This window comes from Oncorhynchus mykiss, chromosome 16 (assembly GCF_013265735.2).
Source record: "Oncorhynchus mykiss isolate Arlee chromosome 16, USDA_OmykA_1.1, whole genome shotgun sequence".
NCBI classification, from domain to species: Eukaryota; Metazoa; Chordata; class Actinopteri; order Salmoniformes; family Salmonidae; genus Oncorhynchus; species Oncorhynchus mykiss.
In genome coordinates this window covers 45,791,545-45,818,227 of record NC_048580.1, presented here as the reverse complement: position 1 = coordinate 45,818,227, position 26,683 = coordinate 45,791,545, and the positions used below count along the sequence as shown (strand labels likewise).

The following is a 26,683-nucleotide window of genomic DNA, read 5'->3' as shown; positions in this document are numbered from 1 at the left end:
TCCGATACATTCAAGATGTGAATGTTTATGAATTTGTAGAAATTATGCGAAAATAAGACATTATGGGCACAGATAGAACAAATCTTGATTATAAGTATATTTGTTATGGGGGTATATTTTTCTACTCTGACTATAGATGACCAATAAATCACACCTTGGTCTGCGGAAGAAAAAAATCGAATGCGTTACAATCTACTTGAAAAGGTGCAATATTTCCTGTTCTGTCTTTCAACCACAGAGGACAGTCATCCGCTTACCTTAAAGGTAAAGTGGCTCGATTTTCAGTCAATTGCTTTAGGTGGTGTTTCGATATCACATACACCTCATCACCTTTTGCTGTTGTGAATTATTACACATTAAGGACTTTATTTTCTGCAATAGTGCTGACCGCTTGGTCCCTCAACGCAGATGGTTAACAACTATAGGAAGCCTAGGCAGAGAGCTCTGTAATTATTGTACAAATGTGTTTTTTCAACTTTTTACGTTTTATTTTGATAACAATTCGTTTTTATTGCATATATCTGGTGGTTTTGAGCCACGGATTTGCGGTTGACTGACAGGTTAAATATTTTTGGCTTGGCTAGCTAGTTAATGTTTTAGTTTTAAAAAATGCACCTAGAGGGACACATTACCAGCTTTTTTGTTTCACCTTGCTTCGTGATCCTTTAAGAACTTGATGAATACAGCAGTGCTGAGGCAGAGGGCTTGTAGTGAGGACGACTGGCTACTATTCTGAACTTTGTGTGGTGAGCTTTTTGGTGCCCAGAGCTGCTGAGGCATCAACCAAGTGGGGGCTACACAGAGTGGAAGCCCAGTGGTTATAAGACAGGCTGATTCCCAGACTTGCCCTCTACAAGATCATCAGCAGACTCCATCACCTTCGTCTACCATCCTCTGACCAGCTCCCTTCACTCAAGCCATGAACTGACCCTCTCCATCTTCAGAGGATGCAGCATTCAAAGACTTCGCCTCTCTTGGTTGACCTGTCATGATACTGTACATTGCTTGCTTGTTTTTTGCTCTTGAATCTTTTTGAGATTATATGAAAAGCTCTTCTTCATCTTCTTTTTTTACTTCTTCTTCTGTGGATTTTACACGGTGGTTGGCAACTAACTTTAAGGTGCATTACTGCCACCAACTGGACTGGAGTGTGGATCTAAATCTCCCTAAGGAAACGAAATACATAATTAAATACTACATCCCTTGAAGATTTTCCCAGCAGTTCACTTTATCCTGGTTCTTCAACCCCATTACTCCGCAAATCCAATAACATTTGCTCTCTTTCTCTCACATATTTCTGGCACTGAAATAGAACATGTTCCACTGCCTTCATCTTCTGACAATGATCACACCTCCCAGTCGGATGTTTCCCCACCACTTTCAATGTACTATTAAGCCTTGTATGTCCAAGTCTCAGCCTTGTGACTACACTACCCTTCTCTCTTGGCCTGAGGACCTCTCTGCCCCCTCCTTTTCCTGGATCTTATACAGGTGTCTTCCCTTACACACCCTGTTCCACAACTCTTGCCACTTATTTTTTAACCACTATTCTTATTAATCCCTTGGTTTCTGCTTTACTGATTGACAGTTCCATCTCAACATTAGGATGTTTAAGAGCCTGCTTGGCAATAATATCCACTTCCTCGTTCCCCTCTACTCCCTATGAAAAGCTCTGTAGAAATTGTAATGTAGAAATGTAATAACTTATTATTATTTTCACTGATTAGTCCATTATTAATGGAGGCCGCTCTGGGTAGTGTCGCTCTGTGGTACAGGAAGGCTATAGCTTTCCGCAGAGAAACACTGAGCACTACATGACTCAGAGATCCTCTGATATCATCCCCTATGTCACAGAGAACAGCACTATCTGTAGCTCGTAACAGAATTTGGTCTTGTTTCTCTTTGGTCTTTTCTAAATAGAAACTCTGTAGACATTGACTACACTATTGTCTGTGAGTAGGTTAATGTTGTTGAGCCTATATAGTTTAATCTTAAATGAAAATAAAATGTTCACACTACAAGATTATCACCATGTGATATAGTGTGAATGCGACCAACTTATGAATCACCATGTGAACTTTCAGAATTGTGATCATGACTACGTCCCCTGGCCTTCGAAAACCTCATCCCCATGCAACACAGCTTTTGAGAGCTCTGATCAGCTCACTCCTATAGGTGCCTGCCCTGCCCTATATACTGGAGCTATATACGGGGAGGAGGGGGGGTTGTCATGCCCTCTTCACGACTGTCTTGGTATGTTTGGACCATGATAGTACGTTGGTGATGTGGACACCAAGGAACTTGAAACTCTCGACCCGTTCCACTACAGCCCCGTCGATGTTAATGGGGGCCTGTTCGGCACGCCTTTTCCTGTAGTCCACGATCAGCTCCTTTGTCTTGCTCACATTGAGGGAGAGGTTGTTGTCCTGGCACCACACTGCCAGTTCTCTGACCTCCCCCTATAGGCCGTCTCATCGTTGTCGATGATCAGGCCTACCACTGTTGTGTCGTCAGCAAACTTAATGATGGTGTTGGAGTCGTGTTTGGCCACGCAGTCGTGGGTGAACAGGGAATGCAGGAGGAGACTAAGTACACACCACTGAGGGGCCCCAGTGTTAAGGATCAACGTGGCAGATGTGTTGTTGCCTACTCTTACCACCTGGGGGCGGCCCGTCAGAAAGTCCAGGATCCAGTTGCAGAGGGAAGTGTTTAGTCCCAGAGTCCTTAGCTTAGTGATGAGCTTCGTGGGCACTATGGTGTTGAAAGCAGTCGTGGGTAAACATGGAGTACAAGAGGGGACTAAGTACACACCCGATGGGCCCCCATGTTGAGGGTCAGCATGGCAGATGTGTTGTTGCCTACCCGCACTACCTGGGGCCAACCCATTAGGATGTCCAAGATTCAGTTGCAGAGGGAGGGGTTAAGTCCCAGGGTCCCTAGCTTGGTGATGATTTTGGAGGGGACTATGGTGTTGAATGCTGAAATCTAGTCTATTAATAGTATTCTTACATAGTTATTTCCCCTCTTATCCAGGTGGCAGAGGGCAGTGTGAAATGCAATTGGTATGCGAATTGGAGAGATTCTACTCTAGGGATGATGGTGTTGATGTGTGTCATGACCAGCACTTCATAATTACAGATGTGAGTGCTACAGGGCAATAGTCATTTAGGCTGTTACCTTGGCGCTCTTGGGAACATGGACAATGGTGGTCAGGTTGAAACATGTTGGGATTACAGACTGGGACAAGGACAGATTGAAAATGTCTGTGTATGCTTTGAGAACGTGCCCTGGTATTCCGTCTGACCCGGTGGCCTTGTGATTGTTAATCTGTTTAAACATTTAGCTCACATCAGCCTGGGAGAGCGAGATCACACAGTCATCTGGAAAAGCAGGTGCTTTCTCGCAAGGCACGGTGTAAAATGTATCTAAGCGAGCATCAAAGGCATTTAGCTTGTTTATGAGTTCTGTATCGCTGGGTAGCTCATGGCAGGATTTCCGTTTGTTGTCTGTTATCGTCTGCATACCCTGCCACATACGACATAGCCGATGTAATATGATTCCACCTTCCTCCTATATTGTCCTTTTGCATGTTTGATGACTCGTCGGGGGTCGTAGTAGGATATCTTATTTGTGTCCATGTCCCGTTCATTGTAAACGGTAACATTAGCCTTTATCCCAACGCGGATGTTGCTTGTATTCCATGTTTTTTTTGTTGGGATACGTTGTTATAGCCACGGAAAGGGTGATATTGTCTATGCACTTATTGATGGAGCCTGTGACTGTTGTGGTAACTCCTCAATGTTATCAAATATATCCTGGAACATACCCCAATCTGTTCTAGCGAAACAGTAGCCTCGCGTCTGTTTCGTCCGAGCACTTCTGTATTGAGCGCAACAAATGGATTGATTTAATTATTCCAGTCGTCACTAAATTAAGTCTACTACACATTTGTTTTATGCCTACAGTTACATTAAGAAGTGTGTGCATTTTACAGGCTAGGGCATCACTGCTGAAATTAAATGAATAGTGCTTCACCTTGAAATATTACAGGCTCAACTGATAGGCCTAACAACTGTTGTCCAAATGGAACTGCTTCTGTGTGTACTGTGGATGATAGTGAAACTTGTTGTTGACGGTCATTTTCCATGACCACTTTTTTATGCTTTCTGGAACCAGATTAGATCATGGAGGGCAATTTAGAGAGGGAGGGGCTTATAAACGGAGAATTGCTTCGTCAACTTCCCCAACAACTTGTTTCCAAATTTCAACCAACGCCTCACATCGCTTCGCCGCCTCCACTTTTCCAACTTGAAAACAAAGGTAAGAGTTATTTCATTCAAGTTTGTTTTTCCAATTCTTTGATGTTATACTATGACTGTTAAATCTGAAATCAATAAAGAAAGAAAAGGTTAGAGAAAGGGAAAAAAAGTTTGGTTTTGAGAATGCGGAAACGTCACGTTTAACTAAAGCTGTAGTCTAATATACCTTTGTTGTCTTTACGGTTACTTAGTAGTCAATTTAACTAATTGTATCTGGTTATATAATTAACGAATTGAATTTGGTTACTAACGATAAGCTAGAACAATAGTTACATTGTATCCTGCGCCCTCTGATTAACGGTTTGGTTGGTCATTGTTGCCTCAGCGATGGGTGTCGCAGTCTTGATTTTTTTTAAAGTGAATTTTAAGAAAGTCCGAATTCCTATTACGCTCCCCAGTCAGTAATTGTTCCAATATCAATTGTTTACTCATGATTTGTTTTAAATGTATTTAATTTAATAAGCCCATTTGTCACGTCAATCATACGAGGCCTTTCAGGGCTAGCGGCAGAACGAATCAATTGTACGGATCTTTGATTTCCATCGGCGTGCACGTTTTTTCACTGGACCCCATGTGTGCAGGCGCTTGCGCGTTGACATGTTTTTAATGGGTGTAATAGTAAAGAACATAGGCAGCTCGTGTGTTTCAAGTTTGGGAAAGCTTACGTTTTAGCCTACCATTTCTTCCGATCTGCGTGCCAGTTATGATTATTTTTTTATATGCGCATGTTTCGTGGAATAGTTTCATTTCAATAACGTTTTCATTTCTGAAAGTCATGGTCATGTGTTGAGTAATAAACATCTGAAGTAAAATGATACAAATCTTAGTTTTATTTCAACTATGGCGAGAGCACTAGCCTCTGCCATATGGACACATTAATACACTGTGCTCCATTGGAGGCTAAAGAAATAGACTATAGGCCAGTGCCGCAGTCGGGATATCTTCCATAGTCTACTAAGTAAAATGCATAGGCAGAAAGCCGACAATTAAAAACAGTGGAAAATATCCTTGCATTTTCGATCACATTCATCTCTCTACTCCGCCTGTCTGCCTCCCTTTCAATCCGCCTTGATTAGCTATTGAAGTTCAACGTATTAAAATTATGACTGGGTCTGGCCCAAAGCTGTACCAAGCGACTTTCCAATATTATTTCAACTAGCCTATTCAAACTTGAGTAAAAGTAAAGATACCTTAATAGAAAATGACTCAAGTGAAAGTAACCCAATAAAATACTACTTGAGTAAAAGTATTTGGTGTTAAATATACTTAAGTCTCAAAAATAAATGTAATTGCTAATATATACTTAAGTATCAAAAATAAAAGTGTACCCACATTTCTTATTAGGCAAACTATTCCTACCATTACAGAGTTTGGGGTCACTTAGACATTTCCTTGTTCCCGAAAGAAGGAAAACATTTTTTTGCCCTTTTAAAATAACATGAAATTGATCAGAAATACAATGTTATTAATGACTAATGTAGCTGGAAATGGCTTTTTTTAAATTGAATATCTACATAGGCGTACAGAGTCCCATTATCAGCAACCCTCACTCCTGTGTTCCAATGACACATTGTTAGCTAATCTAAGTTTAGCATTTTTAAAAGGCCAATTGATCATTAGAAAACCCTTTTGTAATTATGTTAGCACAGCTGAAAAATGTTGTTCTGATTTTAAAGAAGCAATAAAACTGGCCTTCTTTAGACTAGTTGAGTATCTGGAGCATCAGCATTTGTGGGTTCGATTACAGGCTCAAAATGGCCAGAAACAAAACAGAGCACTTTCTTCTGAAACTCGTCAGTCTATTCTTGTTCTGTGAAATTAAGACTATTCCATGTGAGAAACTGAAGATCTCGTAAAACGCTGTGTACTACTCCCTTCACAGAACGCGTAACTGTCTCTAGACAGAATATTAAAGGAGTGGGCGGCCCCAGTGCACAACTGAGCTAGAGGATAAGTACATTAGTGTCTAGTTTGAGATATAGACGCCTCACAAGTCCTCAACTGGCAGCTTCATGAGATAGTACTCGCAAAACAATAGTCTCAACGTCAACAGTGAAGAGGCAACTCCGGGATTCTGGCTTTCTAGGCAGAGTTGCAAAGTAAATGCCATATCTGGGAAAGACTGGCAAATAAAAAAATATAAGATTAAGATGGGCAAAAGAACACTCACTGGACAGAGGAAGATTAAAAGTAACAAATAATTAAAAAGCAGCAATAAAATAACAAAGCAAGGCTGCATACAAGGGGTACCGGTACAGAGTAAATGTACAAGATTTAAAGTGACTGCATTGATAAACACTGTAGCAGCAGTGTAAAAGAGGGGTCTGGGTAACCCTTTGATTAGCTGTTCAGGAGTCTTATGGCTTGGGGATGGAAGCCGTTTGGACCGAGACATGGCACTCCGGTACCGCTTGCCATGCGATAGCAGAGAGAACCGTCTATGACTAGGGTGGCTGGAGTCTTTGACAATTTGAGGCCTTCCTCTGACACCGCCTGTTATAGAGGTCCTGGATGGCAGGAAGCTGCTAATCATTTAAAATGTAATGAGTACTTTTGCATGTCAGGGGAGAATGTATGGAGTAAAAAGTACATTATTTTCCTTAGGAATATAGTGAAGTTAAACTAGTCCAAAATCTAAATAGTAATGTACAGATGCCTAAAGAAAAAACTGAGTAGTACTTTTAAAATATGTTTTACTTGAGTACTATATACCACTGAACAGCAATTTTAAAATATATATATATTTTTATGCTAATGATTCTCTGGTCATGCTCCCTGGTGAAGTATTTTTGAATGATTCTATTCAGGCAGGAGTAACTGTATAATGTTGTCGACACATCAATTTACCTTGGGCAATCCAGCATCCTAAAGGCGTCCTGCATGCTTGCCAGCCGAAAAAGTTCGGAAGAGTTTGTGCCTATATTATGACAACAATTTGTGACGTTATTGTTCATTTTGGACATCCGCAAGTTTTTTTTTTCGGCTGTTCCGGCACACAACATTTCTCTGGAGGCAAACCAAAGTCATAGCCGCCTACGCCCCTTCGTCAGTGATTGGTCAACAGTGGGATTTTTCACAAAATGATTTCATTCAACAAGAAAGTTTTCATGCACATTTGTTCATTAAAAAATACTGCATCAAACATCTTAATGTAAAATTGTGTGACTAAGATCTCCTTGGCAAAACGTCTAAATTAATGACTCTTAACAATGCACTGTGAACCGGCCAACGTTACTTTCCAATTCGCAAGAGGCTGAAACCAGAGATCTGTAAATAATGACGAGATGCTCATGTCTCCGCCTAGCAATGGGAGTATTTGTCCCAAAGGCAAGAGGCAGGCGACAAGCTTAGGTCTGCATATCATTCTCATATGAACTCATTTTGGTTTATCCTGGACATATTTTGGCGAGTGTGATCCCTCTCGCTTTGCCTCTTCCTCTCTGCTGTAACTATATCAACGGAGAAAGCATCTGGGCAAGCGAAACAGCGCCTCCCTATATGTATGGCAAGCATGCAGGACTTCCGGCGCCGACAGAGATGGCCGCCTCGCTTCGCGTTCCTAGGAAACTATGCAGTGTTTTGTTTTTTTACGTGTTATTTCTTACATTAGTACACCAGGTCATCTTAGGTTTCATTACATACAGTCGAGAAGAACTACTGAATATAAGATCAGCGTCAACTCACCATCAGTACGACCAAGAATATGTTTTTTGCGACGCAGATCCTGTGTTCTGCCTTTCACCCAGGACAACGGAATGGATCCCATGCAGCGACCCAAAAAAACGACTCCGGAAAAGAGGGAAACGAGGCGGTCTTCTGGTCAGACTCCGGAGACGGGCACATCGTGCACCACTCCCTAGCATTCTTCTCGCCAATGTCCAGTCTCTTGACAACAAGGTTGATGAAATCCGAGCAAGGGTAGCATTCCAGAGGGACATCAGAGACTGTAACATTCTTTGCTTCACGGAAACATGGCTCACTGGAGAGACGCTATCGGAGGCGGTGCAGCCAGCGGGTTTCTCCATGCATCGCGCGGACAGAAACAAACATCTTTCTGGTAAGAAGAGGGGTGGGGGCGTATGCCTTATGGCTAACGAGACATGGTGTGATGAAAGAAACATACAGGAACTCAAATCCTTCTATTCACCTGATTTAGAATTCCTCACAATCAAATGTAGACTGCATTATCTACCAAGAGAATTCTCTTCGATTATAATCACAGCCGAATATATCCCCCCCCAAGCAGACACATCGATGGCTCTGAACAAACTTTATTTGACTCTTTGCAAACTGGAATCCATTTATCCGGAGGCTGCATTCATTGTAGTTGGGGATTTTAACAAAGCTAATCTGAAAACAAGACTCCCTAAATTTTTTCAGCATATCGATTGCGCAACCAGGGGTGGAAAAACCTTGGATCATTGTTACTCTAACTTCCGCGACGCATATAAGGCCCTGCCCCGCCCTCCTTTCGGAAAAGCTGACCACGACTCCATTTTGTTGATCCCTGCCTACAGACAGAAACTAAAACGAGGCTCCCACGCTGAGGTCTGTCCAACGCTGGTCCGACCAAGCTGACTCCACACTCCAAGACTGCTTCCATCACGTGGACTGGGACATGTTTCATATTGGATCAGATAACAATATTGACGACTACGCTGATTCGGTGTGCGAGTTCATTAGAACGTGCGTTGAAGATGTCGTTCCCATAGCAACGATTAAAACATTCCCTCAGGAGGCTGAAGAAATTCGGCTTGTCACCAAAAGCACTCAAACTTCTACAGATGCACAATCGAGAGTATCCTGGCGGGCTGTATCACCGCCTGGTACGGCAACTGCTCCGCCCACAACCGTAAGGCTCTCCAGAGGGTAGTGAGGTCTGCACAACGCATCACCGGGGGCAAACTACCTGCCCTCCAGGACACCTACACCACCCGATGTTACAGGAAGGCCATAAAGATCATCAAGGACAACAGCCACCCGAGCCACTGCCTGTTCACCCCGCTATCATCCAGAAGGCGAGGTCAATACAGGTGCATCAAAGCTGGGACAGAGAGACTGAAAAACAGCTTCTATCTCAAGGCCATCAGACTGTTAAACAGCCAACACTAACATTGAGTGGCTGCTGCCAACACACTGACACTGACTCAACTCCAGCCACTTTAATAATGGGAATTGATGGGAAATGATGTAAATATATCACTAGCCACTTTAAACAATGCTACCTTATATAATGTTACTTACCCTACATTATTCATCTCATATGCATACGTATATACTGTACTCTATATCATCGACTGCATCCTTATGTAATACATGTATCACTAGCCACTTTAACTATGCCACTTTGTCTACATACTCACCTCATGTATATACTGTATTCGATACCATCTACTGTATCCTGCCTATGCTGCTCTGTACCATCGCTCATTCATATATCCTTATGTACATATTCTTTTTCCCCTTACACTGTGTATATAGACAGTAGTTTTGGAATTGTTAGTTAGATTACTTGTTGGTTATTACTGCATTGTCGGAACTAGAAGCACAAGTATTTTGCTACACTCGCATTAACATCTGCTAACCATGTGTATGTGACAAATAAAATTAGATTTGATTTGTATCTGATGCTGTCTGGCCAGAAATAGTATGTCATCTTTTGGTCCAGACAGCATTAGATACAAGGTCTACACATACTGAGACAGAGGGGCGCTGTTTCGCTCACTCGGATGCTTTAACTAAGGTTGATTAATCTTTCTGTCGGCCCGCGTCTCAGTCAAATAAATGATCAATATTTTATTAGTATGGGCAAGGGGGTACGGTAGGGCGGGCCAAGCCCCCTAAGGCCTACCCATAAATCCGACCCTGCAGGCCTTTCCAGATGAAGCTCTGTGAACTAAAGTAGCCTAATCTGAAATGGGGCAGATTACAAACAATTAACCAAATTGAATAGCCTATGGTGGCCTCTTAATGACCTGTGTCACCCAATAGACACTGAACAAAAATATAAACGCAACATGTAATAATTTCTAAGATTTTACTGATTTACAGTTCATATGAGGAAATCAGTCAATTTAAATAAATCCATTAGGCCCTAATCTATGGGTTTCACTTGACTGGGAATACAGATAAGCATCTGTTGGTCACATATACCTCTTAATATTTATTATTATTATTCATTTAAAAAAAAAAGAGCATGCATCAGCAAACCAGTCAGTATCTGGTGTGACCACCATTTTCCTCACGCAGCGCGACACATCTCCTTCGCATAGAGATGATCGGGCTGTTGATTGTGGCCTTTGGAATGTTGTCCCAATCCTCTTCAATGGCTGTCCTAAGTTGCTGGATATTGGTGGGAACTGGAACACGCTGTTGTACATGTCGATCCAGAGCATTCCAAACCTGCTCAATGGGTGAAATGTCTGAGTAGCAGGCCATGGAAGAAGTGGGACATTTTCATCTTCTAAGAATTGTGTACAGATCCTTGTGACATGGGGCCGTTTATTATCATGCTAAAACATGAGGTAATGGCGGCGGATGAATGGCATGACAATGGTCCTCAGGACCCCATCACGGTGTCTTTTGTGCATTTAAATTGCCTTCAGTAAATTACAATGGTGTTCATTGTCCGTAGCTCATGCCTGCCCATACCATAACCACATCGTCACCATGGGGCACTCTATTCACAAGGTCTGCCATCTTCCCGGTACAGTTGAAACCGGGACTCATCCATGAAGAGCACACTTCGCCAGCATGCCGTTGGCTATCGAAGGTGAGCATTTGCCTACTGACGTCAGTTACGACGCCAAACTGCAGTCCGGTCAACACCCTGGTGAGGATGACGAGCACGTAGATGTGCTTCCCTGAGACGATTTCTGACAGTTTGTGCAGAAATTCTTTGGTTGTGCAAACCCCCAGTTTCATCAGCTGTCTGGGTGGCTGGTTTTAGACAATCTTGGCTTCTTCACCTGCAGATGTGGTGGTGCTGGGCTGTTGTGGTTACATATGGTCTGTGATTATGAGAAGAGTTGGATGTATTGCCAAATTCTCTAAAATTATGTTGGAGGTGGCTTATGGTAGAGAAATTAAATTATATGGCAACAGCTCTGTTGGACAATCCTGCAGTCAGCATGCATATTGCATGACCCCTCAACTTGGGTCATCAGTGGCATTGTGTTGTTACAACTGCCTGTTTTAGAGTTTCCTTTTATTGCATCCAGCACAAGGTACACCTGTGTAATGATCACGCTGATATGCCACACCTGTCAGGTGGATGGATCATCTTGACAAAGGAGAAATGCTCACTAACAGGAATGTAGACATACAGTACCAGTCAAAAGTTTGGACACGCCTACTCATTCCAGGGTTTTTCTTAGTTTTAAAAAGTATTTTCTACATTGTAGAATAACAGTGAAGACATAACTATGAAATAACACATGGAATCATGTAGTAAGCAAAAAAGTGTTAAACATCAAAATATATTTTATATTCTTCAAAGTATCCCCTCTTTGCCTTGATTACAGCTTTGCACACTCTTGGCATTCTCTCAACCAGCTTCAACTGGAATGCTTTTCCAGCAGTCTTGAAGGAGTTCCCACATATGCTGAGCACTTGTTGGCTGCTTTTCCTTCAATCTACGGTCCAACTCATCCCAAACCATCTCAATTGGGTTGAGGTCAGGTGATTGTGCAGAACTCCACCACTCTCCTTCTTGGTCAAATAGCCCTTACACAGCCTGGAAGTGTGATGAGTCATTGTCCTGTTGTGTGTTTAGCAGAGCTAAACTAGATCTAAGCCTAGGCGATGAAGCAACAAGTAATATCCTAAAACTCCTCCACGCAATTTTGTATTTGTAATAATAGTTCTTTACATTCTCACTAGTTAATGTATTTTTCTTTGTCTTGAGCCAGGGTCTTGATCCGGACTCACCATGGGTGTCGAGGGAAGAATGAAATGTGTGAAGTACCTACTCTTCTTTTTCAACTTCATCTTCTGGGTGAGTAATGCAGGTGGAGGTTTGGTATCCTGACTGGCTAGGATGCACTGCTTTTGGCCTTTTGAGTTCTGTACATCTGGTGGCACTAATACAACCTTCATGTAGATTGATTGTGAAATGCCTCTGACACTCAGTTAACACATCTCATGATTCATTAAGGAAGTTTCACAGTTCCTCGAACTGATATAGTTTTAATGTGGTGCATTAGTTTGGTCCATGTGATATGTTCAAGACAAGTTAGGTAATTGGTAGACTTACTAAGAAAAGTGTCTTATTTTCACTAATACTGAAAATAAACATCTACAAATCTGTTAAAGGGCATGTGATCATCATGACTCTTTACAGCTGTAAAAGTTCTACAATCCGCCTCCAACTGTCGGTTGTGATGTAGTTAGTTATGCCACAAAAGGACATTTTTGTGTGGGACCGAGAGCAAGGTTTCTTACTTTCCGTTAGCTTACCTCAGTTTCTGAGCCTCTTAATTGTTTGGCATTAAACTGTTATTTTAGTTACTTGACCCAGTTTATATGTAGCCTATAGCTGGTTATGTGTATTTATTTAAGCTATTTCTTTCCAACTCCCCAAGACTGTCATCACTTAGTCTTGTAAGGCCAATACGCAGGAGTCTGTCAGCTGACCCAGGACACATACGCACACAAACTCCTATTGGAAAATATAAAAAAATGGTGTTAATGTTTAACTTCTAAAATTCCATTGAAAGAGGAAGTAATGACTTGAGAGGGAGGGAGGGAGGGAGGGGGGGGGGGGGTGAGTGAGAGAGAGGGAGCATGTGATGAATCTGAGTCTTGTGACCTGTTCAAAGTATTGTGAAAATATCATGTGACTTGTTCTTTTTTTTTTATGGTCTGCATTCACTGATACAAAGCCTTCATGTGAAAAGTTAAGATCTCTTGACTAATCCGTGGGCTATGTTGTAATAAGAGGTCAGAACCTGCATGCGCATCGCTCTGTCCCCATTGCTCACATCGTATATAGACTTATTTATACTGTATTATTGACTGTATGTTTGTTTTACTCCATGTGTAACTGTGTCGTTGCATCTGTCGAACTGCTTTGCTTTATCTTGGCCAGGTTGCCTACCTGGTTAAATAAAGGTTATATATATATATATTTTTTTTAACCATTTAACAAACATCAATCTATTTTTGTTACTACCTGGACCTACCATTTTGGTTTTGAAGTATTGAAATTGACCATTTATGAACATTTGAACATCTTGGCCATGTTCTGTTATAATCTCCACCTGGCACAGCCAGAAGAGGACTGGCCACCCCTCATACCCTGGTTCCTCTCTAGGTTTCTTCCTAGGTTCTGGCCTTTTCTAGGGAGTTTTTCCTAGCCACTGTGCTTCTACACCTGCATTGCTTGCTGTTTGGGGTTTTAGGCTGGGTTTCTGTACAGCACTTTGAGATATCAGCTGATGTACGAAGGGCTATATAAATACATTTGATATTGTAGCTGGGAACTTTTAATAAAGCAAATCTGAGGGAAATGCTACCGACGTTTTATCAACATCTCGCCTGTGCAACTCGCGCCTCAAACTCTCAACCATTGTTACACTCTTTTCCGGGACGGCTACAAAGCTCTCCCCCGCCCTCCCTTCGGCAAATCAGATCACGCGTCCATTCTGCTCCTCCCTTCCTATATGCAGAAACTAAAACCGGAACTATCCATGGTAAAGACAGTTCAACGTTGGTCTGACCAATTGGAGTCTATGCTTCAAGATTGTTTTGATCACACGGACTGGGATATGTTCCGGGTTGCCTCTGAGAATAACATTGACGTATACACTGACTCGGTGACTGAGTTCATCAGGAAGTGCATTGGGGATATTGTTCCCACTGACAATTTTCTTTTTTTACTTATCCAAACCATAGATGGATTGCAGCATTCGCACACAAATGCAAGCATGAACCACCACATTTAACTACGGCAAGGTAACTGTGAACACGGACGAATACAAACAGTCCAGTTATGCCCTCGTAAGGCAAAATGGCAGTACAAAGTGGAGTCGCAATTCAGTGGCTCAGACACAACGTATGTGTCAGGGACTCCAGACAATCATGGGCTCTAAAGGGAAAACCAGCCATGTCACGGACACTTTGATAGGCTAGTTAAGGATCATATCACCACCTTACTTGACACCCTAGACCCACTGCAATTTGCATACTGCCCCACTAAATCCATGGCGGACGTAATCGCACTGCCTTATCCTATCTGGACAAGGGGAATTCCTAGGTACCCTCAAAGCGCATCAGTAAATTCTGGGCCCTGGGTCTGAACCCCGGCCTGTGCAAATGGGTCCTGGACTTCCTTACGGGCTGCCCCCAGGTGTTGAAGGTAGGCTACGCTGATACTCAACACAGGGGTCCCACAAGGGTGCATGCTCAGTCCCCTTCTGTACTCCCTGTTCACCCATGACAGCGTGGCCACGCACGTCTCTAACTCAATCATTAAGTCTGCAGACAACACAACAGTGGTAGGCCTGATTACCAACAATGACAAGACGGTCTATAGGGAGGAGTTGAGGGCCCTGCCAGAGGGGTGCTAGGAAAATAAATACATTTTCTCCCTCAACGTAAACAAAACAAAGGAGCTGATTGTGGACTTCAGGAGACAGCAGAGGGAGCACATCCCATCCACATCGACAGGGCTGCAGTGACTTTGAAAAGTTTATAATTCCTTGGTGTACACATCATTGGCAATCTTAAATGGTCCAGCTGTGCGGTGTTGCGCCTCTTCAACCTCAGGAGGCTGAACCAATTCGGCTTGGCCCCTAAGATCCTCACAAACTTTTAGCTGCCCCGTTGAGAGCATTCTTTCGGGCACTATCACCGCCTGATACGGCAACTGCACCGTCCACAACTACAGGGTTCTCCAGAGGTCACTGCCTGCCCTCCAGGACATCTAAAGCACCCGGTGTCACAGGAAGCCAAGAAGAAGATCAAGGGCCACGGCCTGCTCCCACCCCCCATTGCCATCTAGAAGGTGGGGTCAGTGTAGGTGCATCAAAGCTGGGCCCAAGAGAGAGAAAAAACGCTTCTATCAAGGCCATTGGTGTGTTAGTCACCATTTGCAGGCCTCCGCCCAGTACCCTGCCTTAAACTTTAGTCACTGTGACTAGTCTGCTACCACCCGGTTACTCAACCCACACCTTAAAGGCTGCTGCCCTATGTTCATACTTTCCTGTAGGAATAGGCCCTGTAACTATTGCTGTACATTTACTATTCTACAGATATACTACATATTCTATCCATATATTGTCTATATGTCCCATCATAGTGCATTCAAAGTATTCAGACCCCTCAAACGTTTTCAAAAAAAATTTAACGTTAGGCTTTTTCTTAAAGTAATAAAAATAAAAATTTCCTCCCTCAATCTACACACAATACCCCATAATGACAAAGCAATAACCGTTTTTTAGAAATTTTGGGATATGTATTAAAATTGTAAAACAAATGTTATTTACTTAAGGATTCAGACCCTTTGCTGTGAGACTTGAAATTGAGCTCCAGTGCATCCTGTTTCCATTGATCATCCTTGATGTTTCTTGATTGAGATATTGATTGGAGTCCACCTGTGGTAACTTCAATTGACTGGACATGATTTGGAAAGGCACACACGCCTGTCTATATAAGGTCCCACAGTTGACTGCAATTCAGAGCAAAAACCAAGACGTGAGGTTGAACGAATTGTCTGTAGCGCTCCGAGACAGGATTGTGTCGAGGTACAGATCTGGGGAAGGATACCAAAACTTGTCTGCAGCATTGAAGGTCCCCAAGGACACACTGGCCTTGTCATTATGGGGTATTGTGTGTAGAATGAGGAACAAAAACGATTTAATTCATTTTAGAATAAGACTGTACCGTAAGTCGAGGTTTGAATACTTTTCGAATGCACTGTATATATTAATGTTCCAGACTGACATTGCTCTTCCTAATCTTCCTCTTAATTACACTTTGTAGATTTTTGTGTATTTTCTTATCGTTAGATATTACTGCACTGTTGGAGCTAGAAACATAAGCATTTTGCTACAACCACAATAACATCTGCTAAATATGTGTATGTGACCAATACGATTTGATTTCTTCTCATATTCTTTCTTAGGTGTTTAATGGCACACACTGTACATTTCTTTTTACATGATAATCTTAATGAGTATTTGTATTGAGATGTAAGGCTACAATTAGTGTCATGGCCTCTTTCTTCTTCATGTTATCATTTTCATCCCTCTGTGTACCTACCTGTCTCCACTATATAGAAACCAGGAATTGACCAATCCTATTCCTAACCCATGCCAAATATTTACATAGGTCCTTTCATCACAGGTAATACCAGAGTTTGGACCGGATGCACCTGGATAATTTTTTTTTTTTAAACTAGGGCAATGACTTATCACACCAATCAGGTGATATTCCACGGAACTGACCTGCCATTGTGGGTGTAGGTTTTGCTGGGTTCTTCCTCCTGTTAATATTAGGCTATATTGTCTAGGTGTTTTATCTTGATACATGACCGAAAGTCTGATCGGTTGTGGTTCGACCAGTTTTGCGAGTTCTCCGAGCTGTTCCTGGAGCTACTGCACATTTATTTCCAGGACTTTTTTGAAAGGGGGAAATACGAAGTTTTCATAAAATCTGTAGTCAAAACACTTTATGAAACAGAAAGTGATATATCAAACATGCTATATAACCCACATTTGATCTGGTGCCTAAACCAATCTAAACTATGGCTCAAATTAGGATATGGTAATATGGTACATGATTTGTTTGTTACTTCTGTAATTTCATCATATCTAGTAACTAGTATCCTGGATAACTAGTAGCCTGTCCTGTCATCTCTGATTGTGAGAAACACACCAGTGAGATTGGGCCTATATCCTAATACATAAATTCTCCATGTAGTACAGCCTTGCTGTAATCGGTTCAGCACCTGTCACCCAATACATACAGAGGTGTGTTTGTGTGACAATCCTGTTTATTCACCCTACTCTGGTTGTTTGTTTATTTAAATGACCAGAGCTGGACGCCATTAGCAAATAACCATGATAGTAACTGTCAGTCTAGAATGAGTGTCTTCACACACAAAAAAAATCAGTAAATTACTTATTCACATTAGGGCCCTTGATCATTCCTGTATTAGTTCATTTAAATGATAACTTAAACACGGGGAAAAGGCCGGATCTGATGTACACCTGTCTGACATTTACATATTTCTGTACAGCACTTTGTGACATCAGCTGATGTAAGAAGGACTTTATAAACACATTTGACTGAAATTTGACATACACTTAAGCACTTTCTTGCCATTTATAAGTATGACCTCGTACAATACTAATGTATCATTAAGTTGTACAGACTACAAACTTGGCTGTAAATGTTCGGGGTTTAGGCTAAGTATGATCCTGTTCACATGACATATTTCAAAGTGTACAACGCAACAGATAGTCAATGATTGTAGAAGCCCATGCATGCATGATGTAAATTTATTTGTGTATTTCTGTGACCTCTATTCATTTAACTCTTTCTTCCATCTCTCATTTATTTCTCGCTAGCTGTGTGGTCTGGCTCTGGTAGTGCTGGGAGTTTTGGTTCAGGTGGCTCTCCACAGCACTGTAGTGATCAATAATGTCTCGGCCTCATCAGCCCCCTTGGTCCTCATCGTGGTGGGGGTCATCGTCTTCTTCATCGCCTTCTTTGGCTGCTGCGGAGCCTGGAAGGAGAGTTACTGCATGGTCACCATGGTATGTACACATATAACATGACAATTATGAAGGAGAGCTATTGCATGGCCACCATAGCATATTTACATATAACATGGCAACCTGTATTAGGGGAGGGGGCTGCTGCATGGTGGTCACCCTGGTATTCCAAACAAAACGCAATGTATCCAAACCATTAACTGCATGTATGTTTGATCTTGTTGAAAAGCAGTCTGAACACTCCATACTTCTTTTACATCAAGGCAACCTTTTTTCTGTAGTGAATGCAGTGTTTGTTACATCCAGACAGACAACAGATTTTATTACCTGAATTAGAGAAGGCTTTTACAGTAGCTCAATCTAAATCCTTATTAATGTTCAGTACATCGGCTTATCAATGTGGTAAGTCCTTCAATCATTAAAAAAAGAGCATTTATATATATTGTGTGTGTGTGTGTGGAAACGTATAGGAGCAACAACGGCTCAGCCACAAAGTGGTAAGCCACGCAAGTTCACAGAAGGGGGCTGCAGAGTGCTGAAGCACATGGCGTGTAAAAATCGTCTGTCCTTGGTTGCTGCACTCACGACAGAGTTCCAAACTGTCTCTGGAAGCAACGTCAGCACTAACTGTTCGTCAGGAGCTTCATGAAATGGGTTTCCATGGCTGAGCAGCCACACAAGCTTAAGATCACAATGCGCAATGCCAAGCGTCTGCTGGAGTGGTGTAAAGCTTGGTCTCTGGAGGGATGAATCACACTTCACCATCTGGCAGTCCGACGGACTAATCTGGGTTATGGTAGATGCCAGGAGAAGGCTACCTGGCCGAATTAATAGTGCCAACTGTAATTTTGGTGGAGGGATAATAGTCTGGGGCTGTTTTTAATAGTTTGGGCTAAACCCCTTAGTTCCAGTGAAGGGAAATCATAACACTACAGCATACAATGACATTCTAGACAATTCTGTGCTTCAAACTTTGTGGCAACAGTTTGGGGAAGGCCCTTCCCTATTTCAGCATGACAATGCCCCCATGCACAAAGCGAGGTCCATACAGAAATTATTTGTCGAGATCGGTGTTGAAAAACTTGACCTCAACCCCACTGAACACCCAGGGGATAATTTGGAACGCCGACTGTCAGCCAGGCCTAATCCGTGCCCAACTTCACAATTGCTCGTGGCTGAATGGAAGCAGCAAATCCCTGCAGCAAATGTTCCAACATCTATTGGAAATCCTTCCCAGAAGAGTGGAGGCTGTTATAGCAGAAAAGGGGGGACCAACTCCATATTAATGACCATGATTTTGGAATGAGAGATTTGACGAGCAGGTGTCCACGTACATTTGGTCACGTAGTGTATCTATCTGAACTCTGTGCTCATTTTTTGTATCATTTATTTTCTCCTAAGTTTTCTATCCTTCTGGGTCTGATCATTATCACTGAGATTGGTGCTGCCATCGCTGGATATGTCTTCAGAGGCAAAGTGAGTATACTCATGTATTCCAGGCAGTTGTTTTACACATCTGTGTCTATACAGTAACTGTACAGTCTACAGACTGTCTATATAGTATCAACATAGTTAACAGATGGAATTACTACATTATGTTTCTGTCCTCTACTTAGCTGACAGTCATTGTCCATGATGGTCTCAATGACATGGTCACCAAGTACAGCAATGGCACCGCTGAATTCAAGAAGGCCCTGGACAACCTGCAAGTTGACGTTAGTATCAACCATTACATCTGACCGAAGAAACAACTGACATACATTTGATATTTTTAGGTGTAGTAATGTGCGACACCACTTACAGTGCCTTCAGAAAGTATTCATACCCCTTGATTTATTCCACAATTCATCTACTAGTGACTGGTGGTGTTGACTGAACCAGGTTTTCCTCTAGGTTTTTGCCTGCGCTTAGCTCCATTCTGTTTCTTTTTTATCCTGAAACTTCCCAGTCCTTACAATTACAAGCATACCCATAACATGATGCAGCCACCACTAAATCAAATCAAAATCAAATGTTATTTGTCACATACACATGGTTAGCAGATGTTAATGCGAGAGTAGCGAGAGTAGCGAAATGCTTGTGCTTCTAGTTCCGACAATGCAGTAATAACCAACAAGTAATCTAACTAACAATTCCAAAACTACTGTCTTATACACAGTGTAAGGGGATAAAGAATATGTACATAAAGATATATGGATGAGTGATGGTACAGAGCAGCATAGGCAAGATACAGTAGATGGTATCGAGTACAGTATATACATATGAGATGAGTATGTAAACAGTGGCATAGTTAAAGTGGCTAGTGATACATGTATTACATAAGGATGCAGTCGATGATATAGAGTACAGTATATACGTATACATATGAGATGAATAATGTAGGGTATGTAAACATTATATTAGGTAGCATTGTTTAAAGTGGCTAGTGATATATTTTACATCATTTCCCATCCATTCCCATTATTAAAGTGGCTGAAGTTGAGTCAGTGTGTTGGCAGCAGCCACTCAATGTTAGTGGTGGCTGTTTAACAGTCTGATGGCCTTGATAGAAGCTGTTTTTCAGTCTCTCGGTCCCAGCTTTGATGCACCTGTACTGACCTCGCCTTCTGGATGATAGTGGGGTGAACGGGCAGTGGCTCGGGTGGTTGTTGTCCTTGATGATCTTTATGGCCTTCCTGTAACATCGGGTGGTGTAGGTGTCCTGGAGGGCAGGTAGTTTGCCTCCGGTGATGCGTTGTGCAGACCTCACTACCCTCTGGAGAGCCTTACGGTTGTGGGCGGAGCAGTTGCCGTACCAGGCGGTGATACTCTCGATTGTGCATCTGTAGAAGTTTGCGTGCTTTTGGTGACAAGCCAAATTTCTTCAGCCTCCTGAGGTTGAAGAGGCGCTGCTGCACCTTCTTCACGATGCTGTCTGTGTGAGTGGACCAATTCAGTTTGTCTGTGATGTGTATGCCGAGGAACTTAAAACTTACTACCCTCTCCACTACTGTTCCATCGATGTGGATAGGGGGGTGTTCCCTCTGCTGTTTCCTGAAGTCCACAATCATCTCCTTAGTTTTGTTGACGTTGAGTGTGAGGTTATTTTCCTGACACCACACTCCGAGGGCCCTCACCTCCTCACTATGCTTGTAAGTATGGAGAGTGGTACTCAGTAATGTATTGGATTTGCCTCAAACATAACGTTGTATTCAGGACAAAAAGTGAATTGCTTTGACACGTTTTTTTTGCAGTATTATTTTAGTGCCGTGTTGCAAACAGTATGCATGTTTTGGAATATTTATATTCTGTACAGGCTTCCTTTTTTTACTGTCTCAATTAGGTTACTATTGTGGAGTAACTACAATGTTGTTGATCCATCCGGTTTTCTCCTATCACAGCCATTAAACTCTAACTGCGACCAGTTTTGATAGCCTTCAGCCGCACCCTCATACTACTCCTTCTCTGTTCCGCGGGTGATGTGGAGGTAAACCCAGGCCCTGCATGTCCCCAGGCACCCTCATTTGTTGACTTCTGTGATCGAAAAAGCCTTGGTTTCATGCATGTCAACATCAGAAGCCTCCTCCCTAAGTGTGTCTTACTCACTGCTCTAGCACACTCTGCTAACCCTGATGTCCTTGCCGTGTCTGAATCCTGGCTCAGGAAGGCCACCAAAAATTCTGAGATTTCCATACCCAACTATAACATCTTCCGTCAAGATAGAACTGCCAAAGGGGGAGGAGTTGCAGTCTACTGCAGAGATAGCCTGCAAAGTAATGTCATACTCTCCAGGTCCATACCCAAACAGTTCGAACTACTAATTTTGAAAATTACTCTCTCCAGAAATAAGTCTCTCACTGTTGCCGCCTGCTACCGACCCCCCTCAGCTCCCAGCTGTGCCCTGGACACCATTTGTGAATTGATCGCCCCCCATCTAGCTTCAGAGTTTGTTCTGTTAGGTGACCTAAACTGGGATATGCTTAACACCCCGGCAGTCCTACAATCTAAGCTAGATGCCCTCAATCTCACTCAAATCATCAAGGAACCCACCAGGTACAACCCTAACTCTGTAAACAAGGGCACCCTCATTGACGTCATCCTGACCAACTGGCCCTCCAAATACACCTCCGCTGTCTACAACCAGGATCTCAGCGATCACTGCCTCATTGCCTGTATCCGCTACGGAGCCGCAGTCAAACGACCACCCCTCATCACTGTCAAACGCTCCCTAAAACACTTCTGTGAGCAGGCCTTTCTAATCGACCTGGCCCGGGTATCCTGGAAGGACATTGACCTCATCCCGTCAGTTGAGGATGCCTGGTCTTTCTTTAAAAGTAACTTCCTCACCATTTTAGATAAGCATGCTCCGTTCAAAAAATGCAGAACTAAGAACAGATATAGCCCCTGGTTCACTCCAGACCTGACTGCCCTCGACCAGCACAAAAACATCCTGTGGCGGACTGCGCTAACATCGAATAGTCCCCGCGATATGCAACTGTTCAGGGAAGTCAGGAACCAATACACACAGTCAGTCAGGAAAGCTAAAGCCAACTTCTTCAGGCAGAAGTTTGCATCCTGTAGCTCCAACTCCAAAAAGTTCTGGGACACTGTGAAGTCCATGGAGAACAAGAGCACCTCCTCCCAGCTGCCCACTGCACTGAGACTAGGTAACATGGTCACCACCGATAAATCCATGATTATCGAAAACTTCAACAAGCATTTCTCAACGGCTGGCCATGCCTTCCGCCTGGCTACTCCAACCTCGGACAACAGCTCCCCCCCCCCCGCAGCTACTCGCCCAAGCCTCTCCAGGTTCTCCTTTACCCAAATCCAGATAGCAGATGTCCTGAAAGAGCTGCAAAACCTGGACCCGTACAAATCAGCTGGGCTGGACAATCTGGACCCTCTATTCCTGAAACTATCCGCCGCCATTGTCGCAACCCCTATTACCAGCCTGTTCAACCTCTCTTTCATATCGTCTGAGATCCCCAAGGATTGGAAAGCTGCCGCAGTCATCCCCCTCTTCAAAGGGGGCGACACCCTGGACCCAAACTGTTACAGACCTATATCCATCCTGCCCTGCCTATCTAAGGTCTTCGAAAGCCAAGTCAACAAACAGGTCACTGACCATCTTGAATCCCACCGTACCTTCTCCGCTGTGCAATCTGGTTTCCGAGCCGGTCACGGGTGTACCTCAGCCACGCTCAAGGTACTAAACGATATCATAACCGCCATCGATAAAAGACAGTACTGTGCAGCCGTCTTCATAGACCTTGCCAAGGCTTTCGACTCTGTCAATCACCGTATTCTTATCGGCAGACTCAGTAGCCTCGGTTTTTCGGATGACTGCCTTGCCTGGTTCACCAATTACTTTGCAGACAGAGTTCAGTGTGTCAAATCGGAGGGCATGCTGTCCGGTCCTCTGGCAGTCTCTATGGGGGTGCCACAGGGTTCAATTCTCGGGCCGACTCTTTTCTCTGTATATATCAATGATGTTTCTCATGCTGCGGGCGATTCCCTGATCCACCTCTACGCAGACGACACCATTCTATATACTTCCGGCCCGTCCTTGGACACTGTGCTATCTAACCTCCAAACGAGCTTCAATGCCATACAGCACTCCTTCCGTGGCCTCCAACTGCTCTTAAACGCTAGTAAAACCAAATGCATGCTTTTCAACCGTTCGCTGCCTGCACCCGCACGCCTGACCAGCATCACCACCCTGGATGGTTCCGACCTTGAATATGTGGACATCTATAAGTACCTAGGTGTCTGGCTAGACTCTAAACTCTCCTTCCAGACCCATATCAAACATCTCCAATCGAAAATCAAATCAAGAGTCGGCTTTCTATTCCGCAACAAAGCCTCCTTCACTCACGCCGCCAAACTTACCCTAGTAAAACTGACTATACTACCGATCCTCGACTTCGGCGACGTCATCTACAAAATTGCTTCCAACACTCTACTCAGCAAACTGGATGCAGTTTATCACAGTGCCATCCGTTTTGTCACTAAAGCACCTTATACCACCCACCACTGCGACTTGTATGCTCTAGTCGGCTGGCCCTCGCTACATATTCGTCGCCAGACCCACTGGCTCCAGGTCATCTACAAGTCCATGCTAGGTAAAGCTCCGCCTTATCTCAGCTCACTGGTTACGATGGCAACACCCATCCGTAGCACGCGCTCCAGCAGGTGTATCTCACTGATCATCCCTAAAGCCAACACCTCATTTGGCCGCCTTTCGTTCCAGTTCTCTGCTGCCTGTGACTGGAACGAATTGCAAAAATCGCTGAAGTTGGAGACTTTTATCTCCCTCACCAACTTCAAACATCTGCTATCCGAGCAGCTAACCGATCGCTGCAGCTGTACATAGTCTATTGGTAAATAGCCCACCCATTTTCACCTACCTCATCCCCATACTGTTTTTATTTATTTATTTTTATTTTTCTGCTCTTTTGCACACCAATCTCTACCTGTACATAACCATCTGATCATTTATCACTCCAGTGTTAATCTGCATAATTGTAATTATTTGTCTACCTTCTCATGCCTTTTGCACACAATGTATATATAGACTCCCCTTTTTTTCTACTGTGTTATTGACTTGTTAATAGTTTACTCCATGTGTAACTCTGCGTTGTCTGTTCACACTGCTATGCCTTATCTTGGCCAGGTCGCAGTTGCAAATGAGAACTTGTTCTCAACTAGCCTACCTGGTTAAATAAAGGTGAAATAAAAAAAAAATAAAATAACTGTTTTTAAAGTCACCATTGGCCTCATGGTGAAATCCCTGAGCGATTTCCTTCCTCTCCAGCAACTGAGTTAGAAAGGCTGCCTGTATCATTGTACTAACTGGGTGTATTGATACACCATCCAAAGTGTAATACTTCACCATGCTCAAAGGGATATTATATGTCGGCTTTCTTTTCATCTACCAATAGGTGCCCTTTTGTGAGGCATTGATAAACTTATTGTCTTTGTGGTTGAAATTCACTGCTCGACTAAGAGACCTTACAGATAACTGTGTGTGGGGTACAGAGATGAGGGGGTCATTCAAAAATCATGTTAAACACTAATATTGCACACACTGAGTCCATGCAACTTATGACTTGTTAAGCAGGTTTTTACTCCTGAACTTAATTAGGCTTGCCATAAAAGGTGTTGAATACTTATTGTCTCAAGACATTCAATCTTTTCCTTTTATTATTTTTAAACATTGAAAAACCATAATTCCACATTTTGGTGTGTAGGCCAGTGACGAGTCTCTAATACATTTTAAATTCAGGCTGTAACATAACAAAATGTGGAAAAAGTCAAGGGGTCTGAATACTTTCTGACGGCACTGTATTGACTCTGCAAATGTCAAGACATTTGTCATAATGTTAAGATGTATTGTGTATGTATTTTGGACTATATTTGCTTAATTTGGCACCTCCCCATGTCACATTACTCTATCCTTTTTAGTGTGAGTCTTCTATGCCATGTTTATCTTGTCTTGTCTTCTGTTGACATTTAAGCAATATCCTGCCCTGCTTCCGGTCTGTGTTTCCCCCCCCCATCTAACCAACAACCTTACTACCTCATTTTGCTGTTGTCTCTTCCTCTATCTGTCTACCCGTGTCATGCTCAAACTTATTCTCACCATGCTTGCTGTTCTTCTTCCAGCTGAAATGTTGTGGTGTGACCAACGCTACTGACTGGAAAGGCAAGTTCGGGTCTGTTCCAGACTCTGTTCCAGACTCCTGTTGCATCAATGTCACTGCTGGCTGTGGTCAGGGGGCCATGGGAGATGCACTCAAGATACACCAGACGGTAAGGTCCAAACCAGTGGTAGATTTATGAAAATGTGAAACTACCAATTCATCCAAGCAAAAATACCTCCAGAACAGTGTATGGGTCGGGAATGACGTTTCTATCTCGGATTGCTTTGTAGGGGTGTGAAACTGTTGTAGAGAAGCTGTTGAAGAAGAACATCATGTGGGTCATTGTAGCAGCACTGGTGATCGCTTTCCTGCAGGTAGGAGCAAACGCACACAACCAAGTATATACATTTGCACATACAAATCCTGGGCTTGGAAGAGTCGCTGGTTGTAGATGCTAGTTCAACACGCACACAATTTTACATGTTTTCTAACTGTGTTTTTGTGTGTTTTCAGATCATGGGCATCATATTCGCCTGCATGTTGATGGGGGGCATTCGCAGTGGCTACGAAGTCATGTGATCAGTTGGCCAATAGCAGAGGGGAGTGGCTGACAGTCAGTTGCACTGTCAGGTCATGTTATGGCCAAACATTTAGTAATTGAGTTCAATAACTTTTTTAAATGTACTTATTCAAGATGTTTAACGCGTGCCTTTGCACTGATGCCGAATATGACTCCTGCCAAGAATATCAATGTTTAGTTATTTTTTAGAAAAGTATATTTTTATTTAAATAGGGCAGCATTCTCAAATTGCCATTTGCACTTGTTTTTGAAAGTGAAATGTTAACTTTTGATCTTATGAACATATTCTACTCTAGAATATATTTAATAAAAGCTATTTAATCTGTCGTTCTTCGTGGTTCCCCAATTTAATAATTTTTACAGGTTTCAGTCAATACCTTTTCAATTTAGTGTTTGACTGATGCCCTCTGTTTTAGTGGAACATCTGCTGTGGCGTCTCAC

The 26,683-nt window shown here is 42.9% G+C and overlaps 1 protein-coding gene across 2 annotated transcripts; it reads left to right on the top strand.

Moving 5' to 3' along the window:
* The first annotated feature begins 11 nt into the window (after nt 1–11).
* On the top strand, nt 12–26,569 carry cd63 (Cd63 antigen). 2 transcript variants are annotated; one of them, XM_036945757.1, is made up of 8 exons: nt 12–264; nt 12,230–12,315; nt 17,891–18,079; nt 19,439–19,513; nt 19,654–19,752; nt 25,685–25,831; nt 25,953–26,036; nt 26,176–26,569. In XM_036945757.1, exons 2-8 carry the CDS (start codon nt 12,250–12,252, stop codon nt 26,239–26,241), a joined length of 726 nt encoding a protein of 241 aa, XP_036801652.1. In that variant the 5' UTR covers nt 12–264; nt 12,230–12,249; the 3' UTR covers nt 26,242–26,569.
* The last annotated feature ends 114 nt before the right edge of the window (nt 26,570–26,683 follow it).

Coding starts and splice junctions, on each gene's coding strand:
- cd63 (XM_036945757.1), top strand. CDS start 12,250: ATGGGTGTCGAGGGAAGAATGAAATGTGTGAAGTACCTACTCTTCTTT. Junction 19,514..19,653: donor GATATGTCTTCAGAGGCAAA/GTGAGTATACTC, acceptor TCCTCTACTTAG/CTGACAGTCATTGTCCATGA. Junction 26,037..26,175: donor TGGTGATCGCTTTCCTGCAG/GTAGGAGCAAAC, acceptor GTGTGTTTTCAG/ATCATGGGCATCATATTCGC.